Source organism: Chrysochloris asiatica, unplaced genomic scaffold (genome assembly GCF_000296735.1).
Source record: "Chrysochloris asiatica unplaced genomic scaffold, ChrAsi1.0 scaffold00056, whole genome shotgun sequence".
Classification (NCBI taxonomy): Eukaryota; Metazoa; Chordata; class Mammalia; order Afrosoricida; family Chrysochloridae; genus Chrysochloris; species Chrysochloris asiatica.
Window position 1 is genome coordinate 2667259 of NW_006408574.1, and position 15061 is coordinate 2682319.

A 15061-nucleotide genomic window follows, 5' to 3' on the forward strand; every position below is an offset into this window, starting at 1 on the left:
AGCAACAGCTGTGAGGTTGGCCCAGGATCGGGCGGTGTTTCATTCTGTTGTGCACAGGGTTGCTATGAGTTGAAATTGACTCAGCAGCATGTAATTAACAATAAGACAAATGATTCTAATACACAGTCATGGTCAAGAGAAGGTCGATATCACGTCGACTCCACAGAAAAGAAACCTGAATCCCAGGAGGTCCAATGACTTGTCCAGCATCACACAGCTGGAGAAACAGAAGTAGGGGTCACTCCAGACCTGAGCCTGAAGTTAGTGCTCATAACCATGTCTGGCGTGTGTCCATGCCCCCACCCCCACCCCCACCCCCACCAGGTGGTTACTGAGAGTGGAAGGGAATACTGAAAAACAGATGAGGTTATGGTGGCTCCATGGTAGAGCCGACTTCTGCACACGGGAGAGATGCAGGTTCAGCTCCTGGCCAGTGCACCTCACATGGAGCCTTGTGTGTTGCTATGATGCTGAGAGACTAGGAAGAAAGACCTGGTGATCACAGTGGTCTGCATCTGATGATGGGGCTGGTTCAGGGCCAGGCAGTGTTTCCTTCCATTGTGTATGGGGTGACACGGGGTCAGGGTCACCTTGACAGCAGCCAACAACAGAAATTATCACGCCAAGACAACAGACATAAACTCGGATGGTCTTGGGTAAGCCCTGGGTTTTCTGTTACTAATCATGATGTCTGTTCCAAAGTTTTCTTCCAAAAATCCCCAACAGGTGGATGGTTGGAGTATGATCATGCACCATTAATCTTCATCTTCCTTTTTTCTTCCAGAAAGTATTTTATCCTAACTCAAGTAAATTTTCCCGGAAACTTGCAGCCTTTGGTATGTACCAGAACAACACGTTAAATGTCAGAGTGGAGAAGAGCTTTGTGACAGGCCCGGACAACTACATCACTCCCTATGACCGCCTCAACTTCCACCCCAGCTACAATGTCAACAAGCCATCCATCTGCCACTAAGGGTCAAGACACGCCCTCCTAACCCCAGTGATGGCAAGCTGGAGTATTTTCACTGCTGGGCCTGGCCACTTGTCCAGTAGTGATGGGCCAGCCCTCATTGCTTTCCCTGCACCCCATTTTCCTCTCTGCAATAGAGAAGTAAGCAAATGGGGTTGTCATTCCTACTTTTGCTTTATTTCTAAGGTGCTTGAGGGGAAGTCAAAGGATGTGGCTGCAAAACCACAGAGACCTTTATGAAACCAAAGTACCAGATTGGGACGCGATGGTTTCTGGCCCTACACACTTCTGAAGGCAATGGTTCCATCTCTGGGCTGCTAGCCACAAGGTTGGCGGTTCAAACCTACCAATTTTTATGCAGGAGAAAGATGAGGCTGTCTGCTCCTCTGAAAATTTACAGTCAGGAACTACATAAGGTCACATGAGTTGGAGTTGCCTTCATGGAACAGATTCCTTTTGTTGTTATTAATCTTTCCCCAAAGAAATTTGTGTGCTTTTATTAACACCACACTCGAACAATCGGTTTGGCTTCCTCAGGGGACTCAAATCGTGTTCCTTTTCAATGTTCTTTGAGTTTTGGGAACAAGAAACATCCAAAGGGGTAACTATCAAGGCTGCAGGTGCTGAGCCTCTCTTAGAACAGCCCTCGCTCCCCTGAAGGAGCTGGTGTATTGGTATCATTGGAGAAATTCCTCTTTTTCTCATCGATGCAGTTTTTTTTTTTTTTTTTTTTTGTCTTCAAACTTCTTCCTGATAAGGTCTCATGATTGTCCTATGTCCTTGGAGAAAAATCTGTCAAGATGACCCTTTTGCAATCCCCAAAACAGTTGCCATAATCTTCCAAGTTGACCTCTCTACTGGAACCTAACTGGTCCAGTTGACCAGCTTGGTAGCCGGTTTAGATTTGAGACTGGGACAAGTGTGTTTGTGACAGAACTTGTCTGCAGCCATCCCTTGATGGCCAGGGCAGGTTTAAACATGTTTGTTTGGAATAAACCATGCACCTATGAACTGGAACCCTAGCAACAACGCTTTTAGACTGACCCTCTTGTATGGAGAAGATGCCAATTGTGTGCTTTTCAATGAAAGCCACAGCCACACCACTCTTTTGGCATGTGTAAAAAGAGAGAGGCTGAAGTGGTCTTGGGGTCCAAGTCTGGCTGAGTGCCAGCAACACACAGAGACAGCCCCCGTCTTTGTTTGGGAGCCGTCTTTATATGCGTGGTAAGTTATATGCATGTTGGGTTATAGAAAGCCCCCGGGTGAAATCTGCACACACACAATGGGAAGGTGATGAGGAGAGCAGGGTCGTGGGCAGACGCTGAAGCAGGTGGGGAGGCGTCCCTGCTGGGAGGTGCAGGTGGGTGGACTTTTTTACAAGAGTCCCCTTCAGACACACACAAAACCAGGCTGCAAAATCTGCAAAATGCCATTCAGTATCAGCACTGGTACGGGAGGTGGGGAGGTTCTGTCCTTTATCTTTTATGATAAAATTAAAAAAAAAAAAGAAAAAGGTAGGCATAGAACCACTTGTATTTTCATGCAGCAAGAATGACTACTCCCTTCGAGTCAATTCTGACACACTGTGACCCTGTCTGGGGTTTCTGACGCTGTCTGTGTTTATGGAAACACACATTCTCCCTGTTTTCCCTCTGAGCGGCTGGTGAGTTTGATGGTTACAAGTCCAGTGCTTGTCCTATGGCATCTCTAGGGCCCCTTGCGGATAACTAGTCAGTGGATTTGGGGTATTACTACTTAAAAATCCTGTGAGCCGGGGAGGCCTCAGTAAGACTTCGTCTCCCCTACTCTGGACATGTTACCAGGAGGTAACTAATTCCTGGAGAAGGACATCATGCTAGTTAAGGAAAGGCTGGGGAAAAGAGGAAGGCCCCAGGGGCAGCAGCAATGCTCAAGTATAGCAATGATTGTGAGGTTGGCACAGGACCAGGCGGTGTTTCATTCTGTTGTGCACGGGGTCGCTATGAGTTGGAACTGTCTCAAAAGCACCTAACAACTATAACTGGGAAAAGGACACGAGGAAACGTGAATAAGTCAAGACACGCTCAAAGGACGATGGAGATGTGTCAGGGCCGTTGTAAGCCGGTGTTGACAGTACATAATAACAACAGTAAGATGGAAAACACCTAAAATGATGACAGGATCTACTTTTCAGTCACAGACTGTCTTCCTTCATATACCACAGCAACAAAGGTTTATTACAGGAAATCTGGACCATTCGAGAAAGCAGAGAGTTGGCATTACGTTTTAAAAACCATGGTGTCTTGTTTATATAGATCTCTATCAAAGGGCATCTTATTCACTACTGAAATTTGGGAGAAATTAGGTACTATGACTTGGTGGTTCCTTCATTGTAAATTAAAAAAAAGAATAGCAAAAGGAAACATTTTGGCAACATTTTTAACGTTCAAAAAGGAACAGAAATCCTTTCCAGAGAAAAATCAACAGGCTTAATTAAAAAAAAAAAAACAATTAACAAACAGACTGTGGGGCCTATGCACTGTCTTTCTCTTGGAAAACCAATGGGGACCCAGACACCATGCTGAAAACACATTTTTATGTTCTTTCGTTAGAAATTACAGGTGCTGATAACCTGTTAGCCTTTACTAAAATACAGAAACAGGTGTCTTATTAGTCAAGTTCTCTAAACAAGCAGAAATGAACAGATTCCTTGCTCAACATCGGAGTCCGAAAAGTGGGTGAGAAATCGGGGTACAGTAAAGCCACCAGTAAAAGGAACTTTTCCCTGATCCTAGGGCTTTAGGCAAGACAGCTTTACCTAAGCTCAGCAAACCCCCGGAAGTTTCACCACCGGAAACCGGACAAACCCTAACTGGGCAACATGGAGGCTTGGACTGAGACTATCAACTGAGCCAACTTAGGCAGACAGACAGGAAGGTAACGCTGGTATCAGAAGCACAGAACTGCTTTACTGATCGTCTCTCATGGAGACTCATGGGTTAATGTCAAGTTAGACTCTGTTCAGTTTGGAAAGATGGAAACAGGAATAAATGAGATAGAATATCCATGCCCATCTTCCAGAAAACTCAGTCAGGGTACCTGCCATGTGAGCTCCAGGTGGCTGGGGCCATCCCTGGTGGTGCAGTGGGTTAAGTGTTGGGCTGCTAACAGAAAGGCCGGTGGTTCAAACCCAGCAGTTGCTCTGCAGAGGAAAGATGAAGCTTCCTGACGGTCTTGGACACCCTATGGGTCAAGTCCACTCTGTCCTGCAGGGTCACTCTCAGGCAGAATTGGCTTGACAACAGTGGTTTGGTTTTGGGTTTGGGCTGGGCACGGGCCCCTTACCTGTTCCTCACAGCTGAGTCAGGTCAGTTGGTCTTGTCCAGTTGATAGGGGCTAGAAGGGGCTGATGGACTGCCATGCCTGGCAGTTCCTGGGCCGGACCCACCCTGGGGGTGTCCTGGAAGGTGGGAGGTCCTCAGTGTTGGAGACAGGACCCTAAGTTTCTGTTTGTTTGTATAAGTCACACAGGAACTTCAGTGATTATAAATGGCCAGAACTTCGTCTTTTTAAACTCATTTTCAAACTAAAATCTTTGAGTTGGGGAAGGAGGGGAAGGGTTTCGATCCACTGATTTAATTGACACCAGGAAGAATATGTTTTCTGTTTTGTGGTTTATGCATCCACAAAGGGTGGCTGCACACGAGACGACGACAGCATCAAGCCACCCTTCTATTCACTCAAAACCTCAAATTCAATCAGAACGCCAACACAAAAGGCGCCCTAGACCAGCAACAGCCATGTATTGAAAACAAAGAGGATCTCGGAATTCTTAGGAACGTCTTTCTTTGAGCACTAACTAGGTCTTTGCTTCATGTGGCCCTTTGATTCTTCTCTGCAATCCAAATTTTAACAACACAGCTTCGTATCCCTTTGTTGTGGTTTTGTTGTATGCTGTTGAGTTGGTTTCCACTCACTGTGACCCTGTGTAGGGTTTCCGAGAGGGGCTGGTGAGTCTGATTTGCCGACCTTGTGGTCAGCAGTCCAGTCCTCTCATATCACGTTACTGTTATTAAGTGCCGTGGAGTCGGTTCTGATTCATTGTAACACTGTATAGGGTTTCTGAGGAGTGGCTGGTGGGTTTGAACTACTGGCTTTGTGGTTAGCAGTCCAGTGCTTATCTTATAGCGCCACACCAGGATCCCTTAATTGAACCTTTGAGCTGGTTTAAACCAGTTAACTTCTGACTCTCAAAGCATATTGCCTATGTATTTTTTTCCTCCAAGAAACTTTTAACTTTGAATTACAATGGTGGTGGTGTGCCATGGAGTTGGTTCTGACTCATAGCGACCCTGCATAGGGTTTCCAAGGCTATAAATCTTTACAGGAGCAGAAAGCCTCATCTTTCTCCCGCAGAGCAGCTGGTAGTTTTGAACTGCTGACCTTGAGGTTCACAGCCCATTTGTAACCACTACACTACCAGAGATCCTTATACAATAGACGAGGATAAAGGGTTTTACCCAAAACCGAACTCACTGCCATCGAGCGATTCTGATTCACAGTGACCCTGTTTAGGGTTTCTGAGATGAAATCTTTTATTTTTAAAAGTGTTTCATTGTGAATTATGTGATAGTTTACATGGGAGAACATTAGCTTTACATTCATCCTATCGTATATTGTTTCATTGACATGGTTACAATCCCCACCATGTATCATCAACCAACCAAAGGGTATATCCTGCAAGCCTGCCCCCTGGTCATCAGCACATAGCCCTTCTCTCTCTCTGGGTCTAGAGTCCCCAGCCACTCCATCTCTCCACGTCATTGCTTCTCTGGGTAGGGTCCTGCACTCCACTCTTCTCTCTTGATGGTCCCAGGGACCTCCGCTCCTGGACTGCAAAGCTGATCACTCCCTTTTGTTAAAAGCATCTACCTTTACATTTCCAACCCTCACAGTCAGTCCTGATAGCAGTTATTCACTATTGAACCCTAAGAGTCTTATCCCCATCTCCTTTCATGAGCCCCGCCTAGACAGATTGGATACTACTCAGTGGAGATTCTTCCTTCCTCCGTGCCCTCTGGATCTAGGCTCCCTCTTGAAAGCGTGTAAGCCAGTCACTTCTTGCCTTTGTAGCTCCCCCATTTTGGGTAGCCAGTGTCCAAGGTGCCCTTCCCTGTCTACCCTGTGTACCGAGGGGGTGGGCCGAGATGAAATCTTGATGGGAGCAGACGGTCTCATCTTTCAAAGAGCAGCTGGTGGGCTTGAACCACTGGCCTTGTGGCTAGCAGTCTAGGATATCTTAGAAAATCCTGGCAGTTCAAATGCAGAGTTGTCTCTGTCCCTGTGCAGAGATGGGGGTGAGGCATGTGCTGTCGACCACTGGGAGTTCTTCCTCTCCCCCCCCTGCACCCCACTGCCCTGCTGCTATTGTCCCAACTCAGTGACTCCATGGGCAACAGAACAAAACAGCCCGATTCCGCTCCGTCCTCACTATCTGGGTTTGAACTCGTCCATCTCATTGAGGGTCTTGTCCTTTTTCACTGACCCTCCACATTACCAAGCATGGTGTCCTTCTCCAGGGACATGTCCCTCCTGAGAACAGGTCAGCCTTGCCTCGAAGGGGCACTCTGGCTGTAGTTCTTCCAAGACAGATTTGTTTATCCTTCTGATGGTCTGTGATATATTAATGTTCTTTGCCAACACCATCAACCAAATGCATCAACTTTTCTCTAGTCTTCCTCATCAATGAATGCCTAGCTTCCGCAAGCATGAGGACATTGCTCTGGGACTGTTGGAAGACCCGTTCTTCCAGGAAAGGGATCCGTTTGCACAGACACCAATACCCCCAGACGGCTTGCCTTGGAGCACTAGATGCTTCTCAAATCAGGTCTCCCCACTACCACTTGGCATGACATGAACCCTCAAGCCCAGGCATGAGCTGCTACCCACTCCCCATCTACTGGGGTAAGAGACGTTGCTTTCAAAGTGCTTGGTTCAGTGGCCCACTGGCTACACCCCACAACTTTACCATCTGGGTGCACACCCAGGGTCTCCTGTAGAGCGGGGGGCCTTCATACCAAGGTTCCTAGGGCATTCCTGCCTGTCCATTCAGGACTGTTGGGTGACTTGTGCCCTATCATCCAGTGTGACGTGTGGGCCACGCCAGGACACACTGTGAAAACGGGACCTGCCAAGCAAATCACCCTTCCATCTGACCCGTAAAGCTCCCGAACCGGGGCTGAAAGGGGGAAGAGAGGAGGGTGACCCACGCCTACTGGCACTAAGTCAGTTCTGACTCACAGTGACCCTGTGGGCAGAGAGTGGCCCTGCAGGGTTTCCAAGGCTGCCCTCCTGAAGGAAGCAGATTGCTACAACTTTTTCCAGCAGTGCATCTGGTGGGCTTGAACCCCTGATCTTTCAGTTGTTATGTGCTGTGGAGTCAGTTCTGACTCATAGTGACCCTGTACAGGGTTTCTGAGGCTGTAAATCTTTACGGGAGCAGAAAGCCTTGTCTTTCTCCTGCGGAGCAGCTGATAGTTTCGAACTGCTGACCCTGAAGTTCGCAGTCTGATTCTTAACCACTACACTACCTGAGCAGCCCACTCTATAACCCACAGCACTAGGAACACCTAGCAACCAGAGAACCAAGGTTGCAGGGAGCTCCCAGTTTGAGACACACCTGAGCGACCCCGGGAGTTGGCCATGAGTGTAGGTGTGAGGGTGCCACAGAAGGGCCTGTCCCAACAGGACGTGGGAGCAGGTGGTGCCGACAGACATTGGGAGCAGGTAGCCCCTGTGGGTCCATGCCCGCCCAAGGACAGGCTTAACAGACTGGTTCCGGAGCAGGCCTGGTTTCCTCGTATTCAAGCACAGCTCTACACACCTAACAGGCTGGGTTTTGTGTCTGAGCGTCACAAGCACACCTCTTAAAACAATGAACTCAAGTCTAAAGGATGGCTCCGTGGACTTGTTTTCCCTGGAAGCGCCTGAGTGGTGCCTCATGTAAGTGACCAGGAGGACGCCGGATGCACAGTAGCAGGAGAATGGCCTGAGCCTGCTTGTCACGGCTGACTTCACAATGAGTCATGGCTAACATGCTCTGAGTGTTAGGATACCCACCAAGCTCCCACGAAACTATAGCACTGGGCATTTGTGGGTTTGTGTCCAGCACCGTGTGACACACCTGCTTTCTTCGGAGTAGCCCCCGGGCACCATGGGTACCTCAGCGCCCAAGGCTCTTTTCTCCTGCACTGCAAGGTAGCCACCTGCATTTCAACACCCACTGATCCCAGCAGAGGGAAGGGCCAGAGGCCACCCGAGAAACTGTCCCTTTGTCCCCCAAGAGCCCTGAGCGTTTGTTGTGTGGATACACCTTGACTAGACTCCAGGTCCTGAGGGGCGAGGAGACTTGGGGGGACCTTGAGGAAGGCTCGGGAATGGTGCATTGTTAATGCTCAGCTGCATGGGGCTCATACTTGGAAAGCAAATTCGTAACAGAGCTCAGCTTACTCGGTTGCACACTTCTAGAGAAGACACTCAGAACGTACATGTTTGCCTATTACCTTTTAGTACAATGATGGGGAATGAGCACCAGCTGATCCCATATAAAAAGAAGTTTATTTCCACTGTACAACCATCTAGTAACTGGCCAAGATTAGACAGGAGACCACACAGCTTCAGAAGTACGAGCCCCGGGTCCCTCCAGGCAGCAGGACAGACCCATCATCTGGGTGACACCTTTGTGCTTGGAAACCCTTTTCCCGTTTGAGGCTCTGCCTGTGGTTTTCCGGGGATGTGCTCCGGTCTCCTAGGACTGGGGGTGGGGAGGGCAGTCCTCTAAGAAGTGCTGGCCTGTGAGCAAACCAGCAGAGATCTCAGGGTGGGGGTTACCCTGGGGATCCTTGGGAGAGAATTGGGAAGGTTGGAGCCTTGGGCATCCAAGGTCCTTCTCACTGGCTAGTCTTCATCTCCAAGCCTGGCTGCGGCCGTGGGAACCAGTGCTGGCTGATCTGAGACTTGTGCCATGGGGAGTATCCCGCAAAACCCAGCGACTGTGTTTTCCAAAAATAGTTTTTTTTTTTTTTAACAACACATTTCAGTAATTTACAAAAAGCTATAAAACCCCTTAAATAAAAACATGGTTCCGAGTTAGCGTCCCTCGATGGAGCCTGGGTTTTCCGTGGGAACCACAGGCGTGCAGGTACCCACAGATACCCAGATGTGGTCGTGTACTCACAGCTGGAGAATGCTGCCTTTCACCCCACCGCCAGCACCGTCCTCCACGGAGGTGTCGCTGAGCTCACTGACGTCGCTGCCCAGCATCTCCTGATCATCCTCATCTCTCTGCATGGGCCTGCGCCTATACCTCAGGTCTAGAATGTTCTCTTCTGACCCTGAGGTCCTTCTGTCCGGGGTCTTCCTGCTCAACCACTGCCCACCTTCCTTCTTCACCAGCAGGTGGGAGCTTCCGAACATGGGGCTGGGGCCCAGTGGGACCCCCCGGAAAGTGGAGAAGGAGGGTCCCTGCAGCGGCAGGCCCAGGTGAGAGCTGAACAGGCTAGCCTGCTTGCTGCCCCAGGAAACGCTCTTCCCAAAATGGAACAGCTGAGTGGACAGCAGTGGGGAAAAGCCGGCAAAGGGCAGGCTCTTCTTGGGGTCCAGCGCCGGGCCAGGTGAGCACTTGGTGGGCCCCTCTGTGCCGCAGTCCCTCTCGGCTCCCAGGCCCCCTTTCCAGGCTGCAGCTGGGTGCAGCGGCCATGGGCTCTGGGGCCTGCCCTGCTGGGTGAAGTCAGTCCACGGGCTGACGAGTGCGGCCTGAGGCCGGCCACAGAGGAGTACGCGGTTCTCCCTGTCCTCCCCAGGGCCCGGAGTCAGTGAGCTGAGGCTCTGGTGGTTCATCTGGAAGGCACTAGTGCTCTCTGCCTCCAGGCTGGCTTTGGCACCACTGGGCAGCTGCCCGAAAGCCCTTTCCGCTGCTTCGGGCTCAGTCCCTCTGGGATTCACATCTCTGCTGGTAGAAGCGGTTCTTCTGCCTGCAGGGGACCCTTTGGCTGAGAAAGTCACACTGGCGCTCTTGGGTGGTGCCGGCTCACACCTGCCCGGGGCAGTGGGGAGACCTTTGGCACCCTGGCTAAAGAACCTGGCAGAGCTCGGCGCTCCAGTGGCTCTCTCTGCACTCTTTGGCTCCTCGGCCAGCAGGGTGGCCTCTCGGCTCCGCTGGCTCCATGTGCACAGGGCTGGTGCCAGCTCCTTTCTGCCCAGGGTCTCTGGCCTGGGAAGACCCTCTGGCCCGAGAGTGAGGGGGCCGCTGGCGTGACTGCCTACGCAGTTCACAGACTCTTTGGCCTTCTCAGCCAGAAACTTGCGGATCTCCAGCTCGATGCTGTCATCGCTGTCCACGGAGCTGCTGTCATCAGACACAGAGACCTCCGTTTCCTTCTTCTGGACCTCCCTCGTGTTCGAGAATAGACTGCCCTCTGGGACTTGGTTCCTAGGCTCGAATGCAGCGGGCACGTCCCCGCAGCTGTCCACCGGGGCCATCTCTGCCACACAGCCGAGTCTCCTGGTCGTGGCCTCCCGGCTGTCCTTTTTGGGCTTTAAGAGACAGCTTTTCAGCAAACAAGGGCTCCTGTCTGTCCAGTGTTTCTGGCGGTCACCCAGCGTCTCCAGACACTGCGTCTCGGTGGTGCTGAAGCGCACTCGCTTCTTGCCTGCTGGCACTCGAGGCTCCCTGCTCCTCCGCTTGAACCTGCGCTTGGACCTGAGCAGGTCTTTGATGGCTGTGTCCAGGTCCTCGTCACTGTCCAGAGAGCTGCTCTTGTCGTGGTCTTCGGAGCTTCCCTTCTCCTCCACACCCCTTGCCTCATTTGCCTGGCTGTAGCCAAGCCACGTGCCGCCTCTCACGTCTGGGTTGATGAGTTCAAGCTCGGCTGTCTTGGATGGGAGAGGCTGGTTCCCAGTCTCCGAGGCCACCTCCCTGGCTGGGGCCTCGCTGGCTTTCCCTGGGCTCGGCACATCCCGCCCATCGAGGGTGTGCTCAGCTTCCGGGGAGTCCTTCATCACTTCCTTACTCCTCTTCAGCACCAATGGTTTGGCAGACGTGCTGGCGCCTCCACGACGTTTCCTTTTGCAGTTCAGGGGCGCATCCTGTGGCTTTGAGAGCAGGGCCTTGGGGCCACTGACCGGGCCATTGGGTCCAGGTGATGACCGTGGGCTCCAGGCGGGCGGCGGGCAGCTCTCGGCTCGGGCCAGCAAGCTCCCCGACTGCGCCTTAAGGGCCAAGAATGTTCGAATCTCCTGCTCGATGCTGTCGTCACTGTCCACAGAGCTGCCATCGCCGTCGGAGCGGGAAGGCCCACCAGGGGTGTACAAAAGCGAGCTTGTGCGTGGGACTGGAAGGATGGTTTTGGAAATGTCCAGGATGGCCTCGGCGCACATCAGCTCTGCTGACGTGTCTGCCCGGCAAGGGGTCTGATCTACGTGCTCGCCCTTGGTGGCCGTACATCCTGTTGGCGGAGTAGTTTTGGTTCCCTTCGGGGGCCTGCTGGAGTCGAGGGCAACCGGGCTGACCTCCGCGGCCTTGGTGGTTGCTGGCTTCTTCCTGCTCGGAGTTTTCCGCAAGGTTTCCGACAGGACGGGTTTGGTAGAGGCGCATGTGCTGTTGGCAGGTGGGGCTGGCCCCTTCTCATCTCTGGGCGGAGCTCTCAGAGGCGTATCCCCACTGGTCTCCTTGCGGCTTTTCTCCAGCTGGTACTGCTGAATGGCTTCCTCGATGCCATCATCGCTGCTGGAGTCCGAGGCTGTGGGCACCAGGGCGGCGCTCTTGGCCCGCTTCCCCCTCTTGCCGGCACCAGCGCTCCGCTTAGTGCCTCCTTTGTTCTGAGTTGTGTCCAGAGGGCGGCAAGCGGCAACCTTGGGGCCGGCTTCGGCCTCCGCAGTGACTTTACCCTTGGGGCCCCGAGGCTGCACTGCCGGCTTCTGTTTGCGGAAGACAAACTCTTTGCCTGCGCCCAGCGCATCCTGGCGATGCGCCCTCACGAGTGGCTCTTTGCTGGAACGACACAGCGGCCTTGCTGGGACCTCACCTGGTTCTGGCTTTTTCACCACAGGAACGTTACCCTTTGGAATCTTATGTTGCTTCTTTTCATTCAGAAACTGTTCTATCTCTGCCCGTATGCTCTGCTCAAAAGAGTCGTCACTGCTCACACTCACCGGGGAGGGAGGACCCCGGTTGTCGCCAGCCCCTGGGGGGCTACCAGAGACACCTCCTGCCACTGTGGGAACGGCCCCAGGTTTGGCTGTGGGACACAGGGCGGTAGTGGCATTGCTGTGGAGTGGGTCCAGCTTGCATTGGCTGCTTGTTTCTGCAGCCACTGTAGGCCGGGCCCCGCCCGACACAGGCTGGACACTGCCGCTCTTGGCCTTGAGGTACTCCTGAATGGCTTCTTCGATGTCGCGGTCCACGGAGTCATCGCTGTCTGAATCTAGCACCAGGGGGCCAAAGTCCACCGCCGCCCCCTGCTCCCTGGAGTTGAAGTCAGTGGCGAGCGTGCAGGTGGTGGGCACGGCCGGGTTGCCAGTGAGCCTGGCATTGCGGTATGGCTCCCCGCGGTGGCTTCTGTGTGCAGCGTGCTCATCGCTCATGCCCAAGGTGGCCCCGTCTTTCCGTAGCGTGCTGATGACCATCTGCACTTTGGTGCTGACCGCTGCCCTCGCCACCCCCTCCGTGTCCTCTGAGAAGCACCCGGGAAACCTACAGCTTCCCGAGGGGCCGAAGGCCTCCCATTTTGACTGGAGAGCAACCACAGGAGGTACGTTCATGAGGAACATCCTAGCGGGCGGGCGGGCACGCAGAGAGGGTGTGTGGTCACGTTCCTGTCCTCGTTAACATCCTGGGAAGAGAGAAGACGATATGGGTAAGACGCATCATGTTTTAAGTGGCAGCAAAGACACAGCTGTTTCCTTAAAGATTTCTGGCTGCCCAGATTCAAAAGAGAGATTTCTAATTCTCTAATCCAGAGGCTGAAAGTATGTGAAGGCATTGTTTTGGGGCAAAGACTATCACAAATGTAAGGGTGCCAATGAACTTTTGGAAGAGCTGAACTTGAGAACAAATACATTTCACTGCATTCACTTACTGTCAACTCATTCAACAGCTCACAGCCCTGTCACTGTCGCGTGGGGTATGTTCAGACACCCCACATTTAGGGAGACCCTGGAGAGGCACACTGCCTGGCTGTGGGTGTACGTAAATGACCTCCACCGAACAAGAGACGTGACAGTAAACATTTGTGTGAGTCTTGAAGAGTCTAAATGGTGTTAATAGCAGCTAGTGTTGCCGTTAGGTGCCATCAGATTGGTTCCGACTCTTAGTGACCCCAGAACAGAACCAAATACTGCCCCATCGTGCATCATCCTCACATCACCGCCATGTTTGCTCATTTCTAGAACTCTGTCGGACAATGTTTTGCTGCTATGCATAAGGTTTTCACTGGGCAGTTTTTTTGAAGTAGACTGCCAGTCCTTCTTCCTAGTCTGCTTTAGTCTGGAGGCTCAGCTGAAACCTGTCCACCTCGAGTGACCCTGCTGTATTTGCCTTATCAGTGGCATAGCTTTCAGCATCACAACAACAAGGAAGCAAACACAGTATGACAGGCTGACAGCTGGTAAACAACTATGCCACTTTAGAAACAGACATGCGTGACAACTGAGAATTTTACTAGGTAGCAAAGCTAGGAGTCATCATTGGTTAGTGCACACGGTTAATGCACTCGGCTGTGTACCAAAAGGAAGGAGTCTAGAGTACACCCAGAGATGCCTTGGCAGGAGAGGCTGGCAATTTACTTCTAGAAAAACAGCTCCTGAAAACTCCAAGAAGTTCAGCTCTTCTCTGAGGCACATGGAGTTACCATGAATGACAGTGATTTTCACAAGCGCTGGAGGTGAAGGTAGAACAAAGTTGGGGAGGGGGTTTAAATACTCTTGTCGCCATGCACTGTTGTGCTTAGCTGTTAAATGTTGGTAGATCTAGTGACCAACTTCTGAGTTGTCAAATTACCTAGTTGAAGGCTGAAGGGAACAATCAGAGGTGACATTTGCTGAGTCCTTCTGGAAAACTCCCCTACACTGCGCTTGGAGCAAACGGTGAGATGCAGCAAGGGGTCCGATTCTGTCAGACTGCCATCTGCACCCCGAATCGGGGACACCCAGTACCGGTGCCCCAAAGCTGTGTGGTGCCAGTGTGGCGGGCATCTGGCATCTCAGCTGACACCAGCCTCCTGCAGTGAGAAAACCCAAGTTTAAACTTTATCATTGTAACAATGAGGCTACCAAAACAGGGGCACCCCAACCTTTCCACAAACAGCAGTCCTCCGCTGGGCCTGACTTCCCAGGAGGAGGAGACCAGTCACACAGGGGAGAAGGAGGTAGTCAACGAGGAGATGGAGGGGATGGCAACGGGGTGTAGGGGGCGGTCCGCTCTGGTCGCCTACAAGACCCTTAAGAAGCTGAAATTTTATCTCAAAACAAGGTCTCCACCGCCAAAAGATACAGTGGGGTAGCCCGCGCCTATAAAACCCTCATGGCTGACCCTGCCTTGCTCTTTCACACAGACCACCACATTCGACTGTGCAAGGCAGGGGTGTTCACCCCAGATGCTCCCTGCACCCAGGCAGGGGTCCAGCCGCCTACAACAGCACCCAGTTCTCAGCGAGGCCAGTGCAGACAGCCCCCGCTGGGAGGGGATGGACAGGTCTCCGAGCAGGGTACACCCTCAAGGGAATTTTCGGGGATCCGTGGCCCAGAGGCCTGGCAGGGAAGCCCCATGACCCTCCCGGAAGCTCGGCCAGGCGCAGGGAAGGTGCCGCACCGCGGAGGTCGGACCAGGGCCTGGGTTTTTTTCTCCCCAGCAGCGGTCGCTCAGGCCCGGCCGGAAGCTAGCGCCCCACGGGCCTCACCTGCGCCTCACCTGGACGGCCCCGGGGCACCCCGCCCGCCCGGCCACGCTGGCTTTCGAGGAACGCAGGGCGTACAGGGGTGGGGACGCCGGAGGCAGCCGTGACCCCCGCAGGGGCGGGTCGCCGTCCGGTCGCCGAGCGCCCCCTTCCCCGCTCG

The 15061-nt window shown here is 52.6% G+C and overlaps 2 protein-coding genes across 2 annotated transcripts in view; one reads left to right on the plus strand and one right to left on the minus strand.

Annotated features, from left to right (window-relative positions):
- The window catches only part of LOC102836837 (chromosome unknown open reading frame, human C9orf116), an 11432-nt gene extending 10459 nt beyond the window's left edge, over nt 1-973 (plus strand). Inside the window, exon 3 of the mRNA XM_006863818.1 lies at nt 785-973. Within this exon, the coding sequence (XP_006863880.1) occupies nt 785-973 (189 nt within the window). The remainder of the gene's footprint in view (nt 1-784) is intronic.
- Nucleotides 974-9181: 8208 nt separating this feature from the next.
- On the minus strand, nt 9182-12778 carry PPP1R26 (protein phosphatase 1, regulatory subunit 26). Its single transcript, XM_006863819.1, has one exon. The coding sequence runs from the start codon at nt 12776-12778 to the stop codon at nt 9182-9184; it is 3597 nt and encodes a 1198-aa protein (XP_006863881.1).
- Between the last annotated feature and the right edge of the window lie 2283 nt (nt 12779-15061).